Source organism: Gracilinanus agilis, chromosome 3, assembly GCF_016433145.1.
Source record: "Gracilinanus agilis isolate LMUSP501 chromosome 3, AgileGrace, whole genome shotgun sequence".
Taxonomy (NCBI): domain Eukaryota; kingdom Metazoa; phylum Chordata; class Mammalia; order Didelphimorphia; family Didelphidae; genus Gracilinanus; species Gracilinanus agilis.
The window spans coordinates 133,098,726-133,113,773 of record NC_058132.1 but is presented as its reverse complement, the minus strand read 5'-3'; the positions used below and the strand labels follow the sequence as shown (position 1 = coordinate 133,113,773).

At 34.7% G+C, this 15,048-nt stretch overlaps 1 protein-coding gene across 1 annotated transcript in view; it reads right to left on the bottom strand.

The window, feature by feature from the left end:
* STARD13 (StAR related lipid transfer domain containing 13) overlaps positions 1 to 15,048 on the bottom strand; it is a 603,909-nt gene that overhangs the window by 480,178 nt on the left and 108,683 nt on the right. Inside the window, exon 3 of the mRNA XM_044668262.1 lies at positions 3,377 to 3,511. Within this exon, the coding sequence (XP_044524197.1) occupies positions 3,377 to 3,511 (135 nt within the window). The remainder of the gene's footprint in view (positions 1 to 3,376; positions 3,512 to 15,048) is intronic.

Below are 15,048 nucleotides of genomic sequence, written 5' to 3'. Positions count from 1 at the left end.
TTTGACAAAATACAACACTCGTTCCTATTGAAAACACTAGAAGGACTGGATAGGCTTTTCCTAAAAATAATAAACAGTATATATTTAAAACCACCAGCAAGTACCGTCTGCAATGGGGATAAGTTAGAAGCTTTCCCAGTAAGATCTGGAGTGAAGCAACGATACCCATTATCACCTCTATTATTTAACATTGTACTAGTAATGTTAGCAGAAACAATTAGAGAAGAAAAAGAAATTGAAGAAATTAAAGTAGGCAATGAGGAGACTAAACTATCACTCTTTGAAGATGATATGATGGTCTATTTAAAGAATACTAGAGAATCAACTAAAAAGGTAGTGGAAATAATTAAGAACTTTAGCAAACTTGCAGGATACAAAATAAAACCACATAAATCATCAGCATTTCTATATAGTTCCAATACAACTCATCAGCAAGAGTTAGAAAGAGAAATTCCATTTGTAATCATCCTAGGCCAGTGATGGGTAAACTATGGCCTGCAGGCCAGATGAGGCCCCCTGAAATGTTCTATCTGGCTACCTGGAGATATTATTCCTAATCTGACGAATATAATGAGTAGGATATACTACAATGAAACTTCGAAAGAGTTGCCATAGAAACAGACTGACACATGAGCATTTCCTTTACTTTGGCCCCCTCTTTAAAAAGTTTGCCCATCACTGCCCTAGACAATATAAAATATTTAGGAAATCTATTTGCCAAGACAAACACAGGAATTATATGAACACAACTAAGAAACACTTTCCACACAATTAAAACTAGAACTAAATAATTGGAAAAACTTTAATTGCTCATGGGTAGGATGAGCTAATATAATAAAAATGACAATCTTATCCAAATTTATTTACTTATTCAGTGCCATTCCTATCAAGCTACCAAGAAACTTTTTTATTGAATTAGAAAAAATTATAACAAAGTTCATTTGGAAGAACAAAAGGTCAAGAATATCAAGGGAACTAATGAAAAAAATGTGAAGGATGATGACCTAAAAGTACCAGATCTTAAACTGTACTACAAAACAGTGATCATCAAAACAATATGTTACTGGCTAAGAGACAGAAGGGAGGATCAATGGAATAGACTTGGGGTAAATGACCTCAACAAGATAGTGTACAATAAACCCAAAGATCCCAGTTTTTGAGACAAGATCCCACTATTTGACAAAAACTGCTGGGAAAATTGAAAAACAGTATGGGAGAGATTAGGTTTAGATCAACATCTCATACCCTATACCAAGATAAATTCAGAATGGGTAAATGACTTAATATAAAGAAGTAAATTAGGAGTAAATTAGGAGAACATAGAATAGTATACCTGTCTGCTCTGTGGGAAAGAATTTAAGACCAATCAAGAGATAGAGAATATTATAAAATGTAATATGAATAATTTTGGTTACATTAAATTAAAAAGATTTTGTACAAACAAAACTAATGCAGCAAAAATCAGAAGGGAAATAACAAATTGGGAAAAAAAATCTTATAACAAAAACCTCTGACAAAGGTCTAATTTCTCAAATCTATAAGGAGCTAAATCAATTGTACAAAGAATCAAGACATTCACCAATTGATAAATGGGCAAGGGACATGAATAGGCAATTTTCAGATAAAGAAATCAAAACTATTAATAAACACATGAAAAAGTGTTTTAAATATCTCATAATTAGAGAAATGCAAAACAAAACAACTCTGAGGTACCACCTCACCTAGCAGATTGACCAATATGACAGCAAAGGAAATTGATAAATATTGGAGGTAATGTGGCAAAATTTGGACACTCATGCATTGCTGGTGGAGTTGTAAATTGAACCAACCATTCTGGAAGGCAATTTGAACTATACCCAAAGGGCTTTAAGATTACCTGCCCTTTGATCCAGCTATACCACTGCTGGATTTGTACCCCGAAGAGATAATAAGGAAAAATATTTGTACAAAAATATTCATAGCCACACTCCTTGTGGTGACAAAAAAACTGGAAAATATCCATTGATTGGGGAATGGCTGAACAAAATGTGGTATCTGTTGGTGATAGAATACTCTTGTGCTAAAAGGAATAATCAACTGGAGGAATTCTATGTGAACTGAAACAATCATCAGGATTGATGCAGGGCAAAAGGAGCAGAACCAGAAGAACATTATACACAGAGACTGATATACATTATAGCACAATTGAACGTAATGGATTTCTCTACTAGCAGCAGTGCAATGACTTAGGACAATTTAGAGGGACTTATGAGAAAGAATGCTATCCACATCCAGAGAAAGAATTGTGGGAGCAAAAACACAGAAGAAAAACATATGATTGATCAAACAGTTCGATGGGTGTATGATTGAGGATGTAGACTTAAATGATCACTCTATTACAAATATCAATAATATGGAAATATGTTTTGAACAATGATACATGTAAAACCCAGTGAAATTGCTCATAGACTCTGGGAGGAGGGAGGGAGGAGCAGAGGTAAAGAACATGAATCATGTAACCATGGAAAAATATTCTAAATTAATTAATTAAATAAAATAATTTAAAAATAGATAATATTAATTTTTAAAGCCAATATGTTATTGAAAATTATTAATAAAAATGCCTCAGAAGATCCTAAAAGTGGTTTTGTTAAGTCAGTATCTCACAAAGAAAACTTTTTTCTTTATCTCAAACTGTTTCCAGGTCTACTTACTTAAGGTTCTATAACTAACAAGGAATGTGAGGCACTTAGACTGGATTTAGAGATTTAATTCATCACTGAAATGATTAAAAGTTTGGAAAATTAGATGGACAAGAATGGTCCCTGAACAGTGCTCTTCAATCCTTATTAATTAGCATATAAAAATAAAAGAATGGGAATGATTTTATTTGGAAAAAAGGAGGCACAGGGTTATGGAAATATATAAAATTTCTATGCAGCAGATGGTGGCTGGTGGATCTGGTTTCTCCTCTGCCAGATGTCTCTTTCCTGGGACTTTGGACAATGGGGATTGTGCCATTCAACTGTGGAACAATCCTTAGAGGGGCAGCTGTGGGGAGTATGAGACACTGGGTATACTCTGGGAATAATTGCAGTCAAGAGATAACTAGTTACATATAGGAGCTGATATCTCTCTTCCTTCATTATAATGGACTAGCCACTGATGAACAAGATAACAATCACTTACTGTACATTTCTGCCTTCTCTCTATCTTGAGAATTGCTTTACGCATATGCATGTCATGATAAAAAACATTGTCAGGATTTGTACTGTAGTTAATTGAAAGCAACACTAATGAAGCATACACAAACAGTTATTTCTCCCTCATGATAAATAACATTACTTTGGTGATGCTCAGTATATTAGACAGGATATTCTGTAATACAGCCACTTACTTTCATCTTTGGTCTTGCTCCAGTTGGCATTGGGTTTGGCATGAAATCTAAATCCTGGATACTTTCCTCTTTATTTCTATAAATTCCCTCGCTCTGATGATCTCTATTAAGGACATTTTCCAGTTTTTTTGAACTCTGTTCAGGGAGAGAAAGAAAAAAAAAAGGAGAAGCATTAAAAGTATTTTTGGTTCAAATATCTTCCCTTAAAGGTGGCCAGGAAGTGATCCTGCCCTGTTGCAAGGGGGCCCTACAAAGCTATACTTTTGAGTGTGGGTACAGCAATGGAGGGTGAATTTTATCCTGGGATCAGTGTAACCAAGATTAGAGTTTCATGGTTTCAGAAGGATGAATTTTTCAGTTAATAAACATTTAGAGGCCACCTAATAAGTCAGTGAAAGGTTGCAATTTGCAGTCTAAGAATATAGGAATTAAGTTTCATTTCATGAAAAAATTATTGAATTTGCTTGTAAAAAATAAGATAAAACTTGTTAGAGAAAAATGTTAGGGGCTTATGCACTTATACTGAGAAAGGATGGAAAAATATAATAATTATAAAGTATTTATCATGAACCTGGTATATAATAAATCCTATATAAATGTTAGTCCTTATATATAATATGTATGTTTATATATGTACACATGAAGTAAATTCAAATAATTTCTGGTAGTAATACTAATAATTATGACTGGTATTTATATAATACTTTAAGGGTTTTTTTTCTTTTTTTTTTTTTAGATTATTTTTCCATGGTTACATGATTCATGATCCCCTCATCCACTTCCCTCGCCATCCCAGAGGTGACAAGCAGTTCTCCTGGGTTATACATCTTTGTTCAAAACCTGTTTCCATTTTATTCATATTTGCAGTAGAGCAATCCTTTCACGTCAAAACCTCAATCATATCCCCATCGATCATGTTTTTCTTCTATATTTCTACTCCCACAGTTCTTTCTCTGAATGTGGCTAGTTTTCTTTCTCATAAGTCCCTCAGAATTGTCCTGGTCATTGCATTGCTGCTAGTAGAGAAGTCCATTATATTTGATTGTGCCACAGTGTATCTGTCTCTATGTACAATGTTCTTTTGGTTCTGCTCCTTTCGCTCTGCATCAATTCGTGGAGGCACTTGAAGGTTTTCAAAGCATTTTTCCTATGTTATTACATCTGATCTTCACAATAACCCTGTGAGGTAGATGATATTATTACCTCTACTTTATAGATGAGAAAACTGAGATGCAGAGAAGCTAATGTCCTGACCAGGGTCACACAACTAGTAAATATATAAAATAGGATTTGAGTCCAGGTCTTCTTGGCCTCATGTAGAAAATGGCACATGAGACTCAAAGGAAGTTAAGAGTTCCTTTATGCAGATATGAGGAAGGGGAACATACCAGTTACAGCAATGCATGGAGGCAGGAGATGAGATGTGTAGTTTTTATACTTCAGTACATAGTCAATTGTTGTGTATGTACCATATGCTGCTGAAAAGAAGGTTTATTCCTTTTTTATCTCTATTCATTTTTCTCCAGAAATCTATGAAATCTAACTTTCAAAAATTCATTCACTTCTTTTACTTCTTTCTTGTTTATTTTTTGGTTAGATTTATCTAGTTATGATAGGGGAAGGTTGAGGTCCCCCACTAGTATGGTTTTAATTAATTTTACTATTTTTTATTTTTACTATTTTTAATTTTACCACTTACAAAATTTAATACTTACTATCTATTTTCTCTTTAAGCTCCATTAGTTTCTCCTTTAAAAATCTGGAGGCTATACCATTTGGTGCATATATTTTAAGTATTGATATTACGTCATTGTCAATACCACCTTTTAACAAGATGTAATTACCTTCCTGATCTCTTTTAATCAGATCTATTTTTATTTTAGCTTTGTCTGAGATCATGATTGCTACTCCTGCTTTTTTTAAGGAGATGAGATGTATAGATGGAATAGCTGAGAGGTCATTTTGACTGAGATGTACAGCACATGCATGGAGTGCTATAAATTTGAATGCAGATATTTCCTCTGACAAGGAAGATTATGACTTATCTAAATCTAAGAAATTATCCCAGAATTGCTCTGATTGAGAGCTGGTGAGTAGCCTTTGGAGGAGACTAACTCCTTAGGACTTTGCCAGACTGCTCTTCACATGACAAATACATGCTCCATTATGCCACTACTGACATTCTCTAGCTGTGTAATCTTGGGATCCCATTGCTACAGTGCCTCCTAGGTGCCACACTGGACTAAGTGCTTTACAAATATCATCAGATTTATCCAGCACTACAGCTGCCATTCTATAAATCAAATGACCAACTCTTGTTCGTTTCTCCAAGAGTTTATGCGGTCTTGGTACAGACCCTAAAAACCCAGGTCCAATACATATTCTATGATAAGGCTATTGTAGAAAAATATTTCTGGAAGGTCAAAAATAGAGTCATTTTTATTTAACTCAATTAGAAAAATATTTATTCATGAAATGGGGTGTTTATTAAGGATTCCTATGCTGTTTTTGGACCTTGATAAATGATAGGGACATAATGTTTAAAAATGACATTGAACAAATCTTCAAAATTTTTACAAATGAATAAAGGTTAAATACTATGTATACAAATAAGAACAATCCATTATAATAACAATAATGATTATAGCTATAATTTACATGGTATTTTAAGATGTGAAAAGCACTTTAAATAGGTTTTTGTTAAGAGCAAAGGAAGAAAACCTGAGAAGTATAATAGACAATTGAAGAAGGGCAAGATTATTTTTTTCGTAGAAGGATCAAGGAAGTCTTCCTGAAGGATGTGGCACATGAGCTGGACCTTGAACAATATAGAGCCTATCAAAACTCAAAAGCAACTAATTGCAATTAATTTAGTTTAAACTAGGAAGACCAAAGTTTTACAAAATATTATTATAGAACCTCATTTTACATGAACTCAACACACACAAATTCAAGTATACACAATTGACAATTTAAAAAAAAAGGCAGAAAAATATGTAAAGTAAAAAATTTTAATTATGTGCTAAATCTTCACCATTTTCCCAAGTAGTGTAAAGTCTCACAGCAATTCACCAAGTCACGTTCATTCTTGCTCTGAGAAGTGTTAGTGTTAGTCATTCTATTGTTGTGTGCCAAACTTTAGCTCCCAAATCAATCTTTGTCCACAGTTCTTGCTTGCAGAAGTTGTGCCCACATCTGAGCTGTGCTTCTCTTTGTTTCATTAATATTACTTAGTTATTAATAATGGCCCTGAACTATGACAGCAGTGATGCTGGTAGCTCTGAGAAGCCTAAGAAAAGTCATATGTCTTTTTTACATAAGAAATACTTATAAAATAATGGAGTCCATTATTATGTGCAATTTCAATTTATGTGAAGGGTCCTGGAACATATTGATCATGGAAAATAAGGTCCTACTTTAATAGCATAAACATTCAGAAGTAAAGGGCAATATTGGCTTTCAGCTCTTATTTTGCTTGAAAAAGTTTATCTTAAACTTTATGGGATTATCTCTGGTAAAGCCTGATAGTTAGGTCTTCAAATATAAAAAAATGAGAAGCTGACAAAAAAAGAGATGTAAACCAAAGGCATGATCAGATTCTAGAGTGTGCATTTTTCTCTCTACTATATTAAAACCTCACCCAAAACTCTTTAAATTGTCAATAGAAGTTACAGTACAGGTAAGGCTTTCAACTTTTTTTTAAAAATCCAAACTAATGATATTTTAAGAATCAGATCCAAAAGTTAATAATAGTTTTGGCTTTAAGAGTAACATATATCTCTTCCTAAGTCAAGAGAAGACTTATACTAGTAGGGAACATAACTGCATAATCACCATGTTGTCTATATAAGTGTATATAAGAGTATATTTCTCTTTAAGGCCATATAAAAAGCCAAGTGATAACAAAATATAGAGCACAAGGAGAATCCCACACTTTTTTTTTTTTTAGGTTCAGCAAAAGATTTATTTTCCAGTCACCGTGTCTGGTATCTGTTGTTTCATCCATCAATATTTAACCACCAGGTGGTGATGTGATGTGTACCCTGATCACATTCAATGAGAAAACTTCAAATTTCCATATTCCTCATTCTGGGTATTATGGGCAACCTCTTTGCTAAGCAGAGATGCTGAACTTTCTATAGTTCTTAGGGAATCAACAATTCCTATATGCTTCAGTTCTATCTCCCTGGGGAGGGAGGATGCCAACTTCTTTTCTAGAAGTATAGATTACAACAGATTTAATCAATCTGAAGACAGCTAACAACTTCCCCCCACCATTCCTTGAACCTGGCAATGTTCTCTGAGTCCTGGCTAAAAAAAAAAAAAAAAAGGATGTTATGAATATTTTGGTGTCTGTAGGATCTTTCTTTCTCTCTTGGAACTCCTTCAATCGTATGCCTAGTAGTGAGATCTCTATGAAAAGGGTACCAACATTTTAATCTCATTTTAAAAAAGCATAATTCCAAATTGCTTTCTGGAATTATGCAACCAACTGACATCTCTTCCAATATGTCTATCATTCTGAAGACTCTCCTACAATGGTTATTTCCACCTTTTCTTATATTTAGCAACTGGTTGGGTATAAGGTAAATGCTAAGAATTATTTTGACTTTTATTCTTTTCCCTGTTAGTGATTTGGAGCAAGTTTTCATAAGGTTGTTAATAGTTTACAATTCTTATTTTGAGAACCCTTTGTTAATATCCTCTAATATTATCTATTGTTAAATGACATTATCATATTTTATGATTTTGTTCAGCAGTGTCAATTTAAAAAGCCTATAAACAAATTAGTATTATTGCATAAAAGAATGTAATAAAGTAAAATAATTATAATTTTAGGGGGACTTTTGGTTTGTTATTACTTTAAGCTAAAGGTGTGACCATAATGGGAATGATTTTTGACATTCTGCAAAGCCCTCCATGGAGTGAGCAGAAAGGGAAGTCTGTTGATATTAAGAGTTGCCATTTGTCTGGCTTCCACATAGGGCTTATCCATCTATTCTGTTATAACTTGGGTCAACTACATGTTGCACTAAATTAAAAATCTCAAAATTTATTTCTAGAATCAAATAATAACTTGGTATATAAGATTCAATTTCTTCTTATGTTTAATTCTATCCCTATAGAAGAAAAGATTGTTTTCAGAATTATTTGTGTAAGGAGATCATCCTTAAGGTCTACAAAATAAGCCCTGAGCATTACAGAAAGATCAATAAGTTAACTGAGAAATGAAAAAAGAGCCCTATGTGAAAATGGTCCAATTTAATAAAAAGGACATTGCAGAGCTGATGTTATGAAAAAGTAATGTTCTTTTAGAGTTTTTTTCTTTTATCAAATCTCATAACCTACAGAGATATACATTTCCTATTGCTTTTCCTGACAATGTACTTAGTGAAATGAATTTTCTTTCTTTTTCTTGAGCTTCTGGAGTAGTTAATGAGAAAATAAACATTTATTAATCACCTACTGTGCACGAGGCATTTTGCTAAGCCCCCTGAAAAATACAAAAAACAGAAATAAAAAGCATCCCTGCTCTCAAGGGACTCATAATATAATAGGGGAAACAAAATGTAAATAACTAGAAATATATAAAATGCATATAGAATAAATGGAAAGGAACCACAAAGAAGGTACTAATCATTAGGGAGACAAGAAAAGGACTCATGGAGAAGATGGAATTTAATCTGTCTTGAAGGGAAACCAAGAGATCTAAGAGGGAGAGGTGAAGAGGAAGGGCATTCTAAGAATGGAGAATAGCCACACCAGAGGTATGGTGACAGAATGAGAAGTGGGTGAAAACAGCAAGTTGATCAGTATGGCTGGATGGCAGGGTATGCAGATGGAAATAATGTGTAAAGTAATTAATTGTAAAGGCAGGAAAAGATCAGGTTATAAAGAGCTTTAAATGCAAAATGGAGGGCATTTAATTTGAGCCTGGGGGTAACTGGGAACCTTTGGAATTTACTGAGTGCAGAGGATGAATGGGAAGAGAGGTGGAGATGACATGGTCAGACCTATGCTTAAGAAAAATCACTGTGGCAATATAGAGGAGGAAGGCCTGGGAAGATGTGTAAGCGACTTAAAGCAGAGAAACTAACTGGAAAATTAGTGTTATAGTTGAGGTGAGAAGAGATGAAAGCTTTGTGAGTGGAGAGAAGAAGAAATGAAATGTTGTGAAGATATAAATGACAAGATAATGGGGGGATGGGGTGTATGAAATAGTGAGCTCTGTTTTGGATATGTTAAATTTGAGATGCCTGTGAGATATTAATTTTGAGATTCCTAAAAGGTAGTTGGTAGTATAGAACTATCACTCCAGAGTCAGACTAGGGTTGATAATATAGCTGTAGGAATCATCCACAAAGAAATTATAATTGAACCCATCAAAGTTGATGAGATTGCCATGAGAGAGAATAGAAATTAATGAGAGGAGGATTTAAGATGGAGCCTTAGAGAACACTCCCATTTATTGAATATGATAAGGATGAAGATCCAGGAAAATGATATTGAGAAATGTCCAGAAAGGTAAGAAGAGAGAGGTAAGAATATACAGGATGTGACTCACTGGGTCAAATGTTACAGAAAGGTTAAGAAAAATCATGATTGAGAAAATGCCATTAGTTTGGCACTTAAGAGATCATTGATAACTCTAAAGAGAGCCATTTCATTTTAATAATGAGGTCAGAAGCCAGACTGTAGATGATTTAAAAGAGTGAGAAGAGAAGAAATAGAGGTGCTATTCTATTAAAAATCTCAAAAAAATTTAAATTCAATTTCGTTTCTTTTCGGTGATCAAAGATCTATCTTGTCTCCCTCCAAACTTCCCCCAACCAATGAAAAATAAAGAAAAAAAACCCTTTTGATACAAATATGCATAGATAAGCAAAACAAGATTCTGCATTGGCCATGTCTCAAAAATATGTGTCTCAATTTGTACCCTGAGGCCAACACTTCTCCATCAGGAGATGAGTAGCATGTTTCATGTAGACAGTTTTCTCAAAGGATTTTAGCCAAAAGGGGAGGACAGTTATAGGATGACAGCTAGTATGGATGGTAGTAGGATGAAGTGAAGGATTTTTAAGGATGGGGAAATAATAGACATATTTGTAGGGAAGAAGTCAGAAAATAGGGAGAGATTGAAGAAAAGAAGGTGGAAATGACAGTAGAAACAATCTGTTGGAGGATATAGGAGAGTTTAGGATCAAAGGTGCATGTATAAAGTCTGACTTCAGGAAGGAAAAGAGCCAGTTCTTTATCTAAGATAGGAGTAAAGAAGGAGATGGTGAGAAGAGATGTCTGAATGAGGTGAGATGAGAAGGGGAGAAGGAGAAGCTCTAGATTAACGTCTTTAACTTCTTTCCCAAACAATGTGAAGCAAAGTCCTCAGCTGAGAGGCTATGAGACTTGAGGAGAACTGAAAAGGTGTCAAACAAATGATGGGAAGGATGGGATAGTGAATCAATTTAGGGAGGAACTGAATGATTGCTCTGCTGCAGTGAAAACCCATTTGAGATTGGCTAGCATAAATTTGCAGAAGACCGGTGTCAGCATGCTTTCATGATTTCCTCTAGATTTTTCAGCAGCAGGTGAATAGCACTAAAGGAGAAGGACAGTGAGAATAATCTATGATTATTTGTCAACAAGGGTGCAAGGAATTTAAAAGTAAGAGATAGTACAGAATTGAGTTGGTGCTAGGACATAGAAGGAAGGAAAATATAGCCAGTATAAGAGTAAAACCTGGGAAAAAATCGAAAGATAAAAGGAATGAGGTCATGGTGAAAATGAAGAACAAGGCTAAGTGTTCCTAAAGTAAAAGGAAAAAAGGAATGATAAAGGATAATGGTGAGACAGAGGGATTGTGAAGATCATGAACATGGAAGTAGAATATTTGTAATGGATGGTAAAATCAAGGGTATGACTGTTTTTGTGTTAATATCTGAGATTAAGTGGAAGAACAAGTCATGATAATTGAATAGACTGAGGACCTACATAGTTAGAGTATCTAAGGGGACATCAATATATACTTTGTCCACTGAAGTCCATTCCCTAGAATGAGGGAAGGAACTAAGAGTGAGAGAGACTGAGCCAGACACTTAACCCATTGAGGAAGGAAGGAGAATGCCTTGGAAGATACAATTATAGAAATTATTAGGAGAGATAAAAAAAATCATATGTATAAAACATTTTGTAAATCTTAAATCATTTTATAAATTTTAGCCATTCTCATTACTGTTCTCATTAGAATAATAACTATTATTATTATCATCAGGAGCTCTTTGTACTTCCATTGTGTTCCAGCGTCCCTACCCACACTAAAGTTGTTTTTACCTAGGATATCTAAGTACAAGAGATGATATCCCAGATTAGATTATGAGTTCCTTGATGATAGAGACTGCCTTTTGTCTTTCTTTATATCCCAAGTACTTAATAGCATCAGAATTAAAATTAGGAGGCTGGCCTCAAATTTAATAAAGTTTATTAAATCAAAAGTAGGAGGAGGAAGAAGAGGGAAAAATAGGAGACATAAAAAATATTCTAAGGTCAATATAATGGGCCTTATAGCTACACTCACAAACAGGTCCAGTCAGCACCACAACATGGAAGCCCAGAGACCCAACTTCCTCCTTGCCTCAGTTTATAAAATCTTTTCTCTATCCACTAACACTCACGCTTCACATCTCTGGAGTCAACCATGGCTCTCTCTTTTGCCTGTACCGCCTGGGAGTGGGGTGGTCAAGAGAGTGTTCCCCTTGCCCTCTGTCCTATGACCTCTTTGACTTATGGCTGCCTTTTTCTGGCTGCAATTTTATCCTCATGACCTAATTTACCCAATGATTTCCCTCACACAATCCTGGCTTCTGGATCAAATGGTTGGCAAGAGATGAGGTCTAGTGTGAGACCCCAGAAAAATAAATTTCCTTCACATAATCCCCTCTTTGATTCTTTGGGATATCAGCATGTTAAATCTCACCACTTGGGGTTTCTAGATTAATATGTCAGGTCTCCCCAATGAAGCATTCCACATATGTAGCTTACATATCTAAAGATTCTCTTACTAGAGGTATAAAAGTATTGCACTTTACATAGAGGGAATTATAACAATTTTGGGCGATAAGAGGAAAAGAGAGAAAAAGGAGAAAAAAAAACAAAAAATGATTGATAGACTCATTGATAAAAAGCCAATTGGGGGCACTCCCATTTTGCATAGGAGTTTATATTCAGAATAAATGATAGGTTCAACCCCCTTCAGTTCAGTTTATTATATCCCAAAGCTAACTTTGGATCTTTTGATGTAGTATGATTTCTTTAGGCATCCTTATGGCATCTTCTCCAGAAGATCCACTTTCTTGATTAGAGGTGTTGGGATTTTCATTTCCTAAAATTGCTTTAAAAGATCTTAAACCTTGGATTTTAGAATAATTATATAATCCCTCTTAGGAGGGTGTTGATCAATACCAGAATTACCCCAGGATGCATGGCCGAGCTATGAGGTATATGAGTCAATTCAAAAGAAAATCAAAAATCCAAAAAAGAAAAAAATAGAAGAGAAGAAAAAATTAAATTCTGGATTAAAATACATATATGTCAAAGTCCTATGTGTATAAAATTATGAGTAAAAATAAAACCATAACAGGTTCTTGAATCACCAGCAAGACCCAATTAAAGTAGCTTATGTTCTACAAATATGCCCCAAAATTGCAACAATATTGCACTTACTCATCGGTAGCCAGGACTACAGAAAATTGCCAGGTTATAAAAGAAAAGGGGACAAAAGTCTGAGGTAAAAGGGAAGTATGATTCCCTGGTATGAATTTACTTTCAATCTCAGGGAGAGGGAAACCAAAATGAAAGCCAAGCAAAAGTATTTGTAGAAACTTGGCATGGGGAAGGCCAACCTCTGGATTTGCCAGATGGTTGCCTCCTCGAACCTCAAAACAAGTCCTCTGTCTTGGTATAGATCCTCATCGCTTCCACAGGGATTGTTGGTCTCCTAGACCATGTGCTTCTTTGTACTGTGCAGCAGCTCCTTAGTAATCCTTTCTTCTGAAATCAGACACAAATATTAAAGTCCCATAATACTTAACAGTCAATGGCAGGTTTCCATAGTCTAAACCAGTGATGGGCAAACTTTTTAGAGAGGGGGCCAAAGGAAAGGAAATGCTTGTCTGTCGGTCTGTTTCTAAGGCAACTCTTTTGAAGGTTCATTTTATTGTATCATATATATATATACATATATATATATATATATATATATCTCAGAACATTGTATTCTACTCATCAGCAGCTGAATAGAACCTTCAGGTCCCTCCTCCCTGACGCCTTCCTGCATCTGGTCCATGGGCCGTAATTTGCCCATCACTGGTCTAAAGCTTTTGGGTATGCACTGCTATTAGGACTAATAGATATTGTAAACTTATCCTTCAAAATCAAAACATTAGTACTGATTCCATAAGCTCTAGTAAAAAGAAAAAAGCAAGAAGAAAAAAAATCAAATTTCCTTTTGGAAATATAGAGAAAAACAAGAATAGAGGAAAAAACCCAGAAATTTATATTGCCTACCCCATTTGACAATGGATCAGTCAAACAGAGGCATAACAAAAGGATTTCTCACTCAAAAGCAAGCTCTATTTCCTTTCCAAGTTCGTCATGTTCCATGGTGTGAGTATATATTATTTTTTCACCAAGTAAAAGCTTGTTATCAATAGCAGTAGAACGGCTAATACAGATTCCAAAAAGTACCACAATTTCCAAAATTATAAGAGTCATTTGATGATAGGAGCAAACAAACCAATTCCCTGCAGCCATGAGAGTTTCTACCAGTTACCATCAGAAGTCATATGAGTCTCTACAACAACTTGGTGTGTAACATTTAAAATCCTTGGAAGCTCATGGATATTTGTCACAATGTCTCCAGATCAATTTTAGGTAAGACCAACAAGACTGATTAATAAAGGCACATGCACCTCCCAATGAGGCTGTAAGCATATCAATGGCCAGTTGATTTTGCAGAAATGTTCAAGATGGAAAGTCCCTAGGCTGTACAGTAGAGAAGATTAAAAGCTATTTGGCACTTATAGGGGTAGCTGCTGACCTATAGCTCCTGCCAAAGGCAAAGACCACAGAAAGATTTCTTTATCTCATTCCTAATGGAAGTTTTTGCACTAGTGAGGTTGTCCCTGATATCCTTTAGACCCCATTAAAAATATCTATTGAGGAAATTTTTCACCTTCTCAGACTTTCCACTCTTCAGAGAAAAAGTGGTACAAGAGAAGATCTTGGCCCTCAACTCAACTGAACCAGAAACAGATATAGAAACACATCTCCCCACATGTATTCTTACCCTGTATATGACAATTCTAGCCTTATAAATTCCGCAAACTTTCTTTATTTAGACTAAGTCATTTATGTTGCCTCAGTACTTGAGGCTAGGGCATTTCCCAGCAGTTGCCCATTACAATATGTACTTGGGAAGTTGAATTTTTTTTAAATATGGGATTTTATGTTTATCTCTATTAAATTTCATCTTTGTTAATTCTGCCTGTTAAAATGTTTTGAATTCTGACTCTGTCATACATGATAGCTATATCTCCCAGGTTTAGATCATCCATATTTGATAAAGATAATATTTATATTTTCATCTAATTCATTGGCTAAAAAATCATTTTTCATCT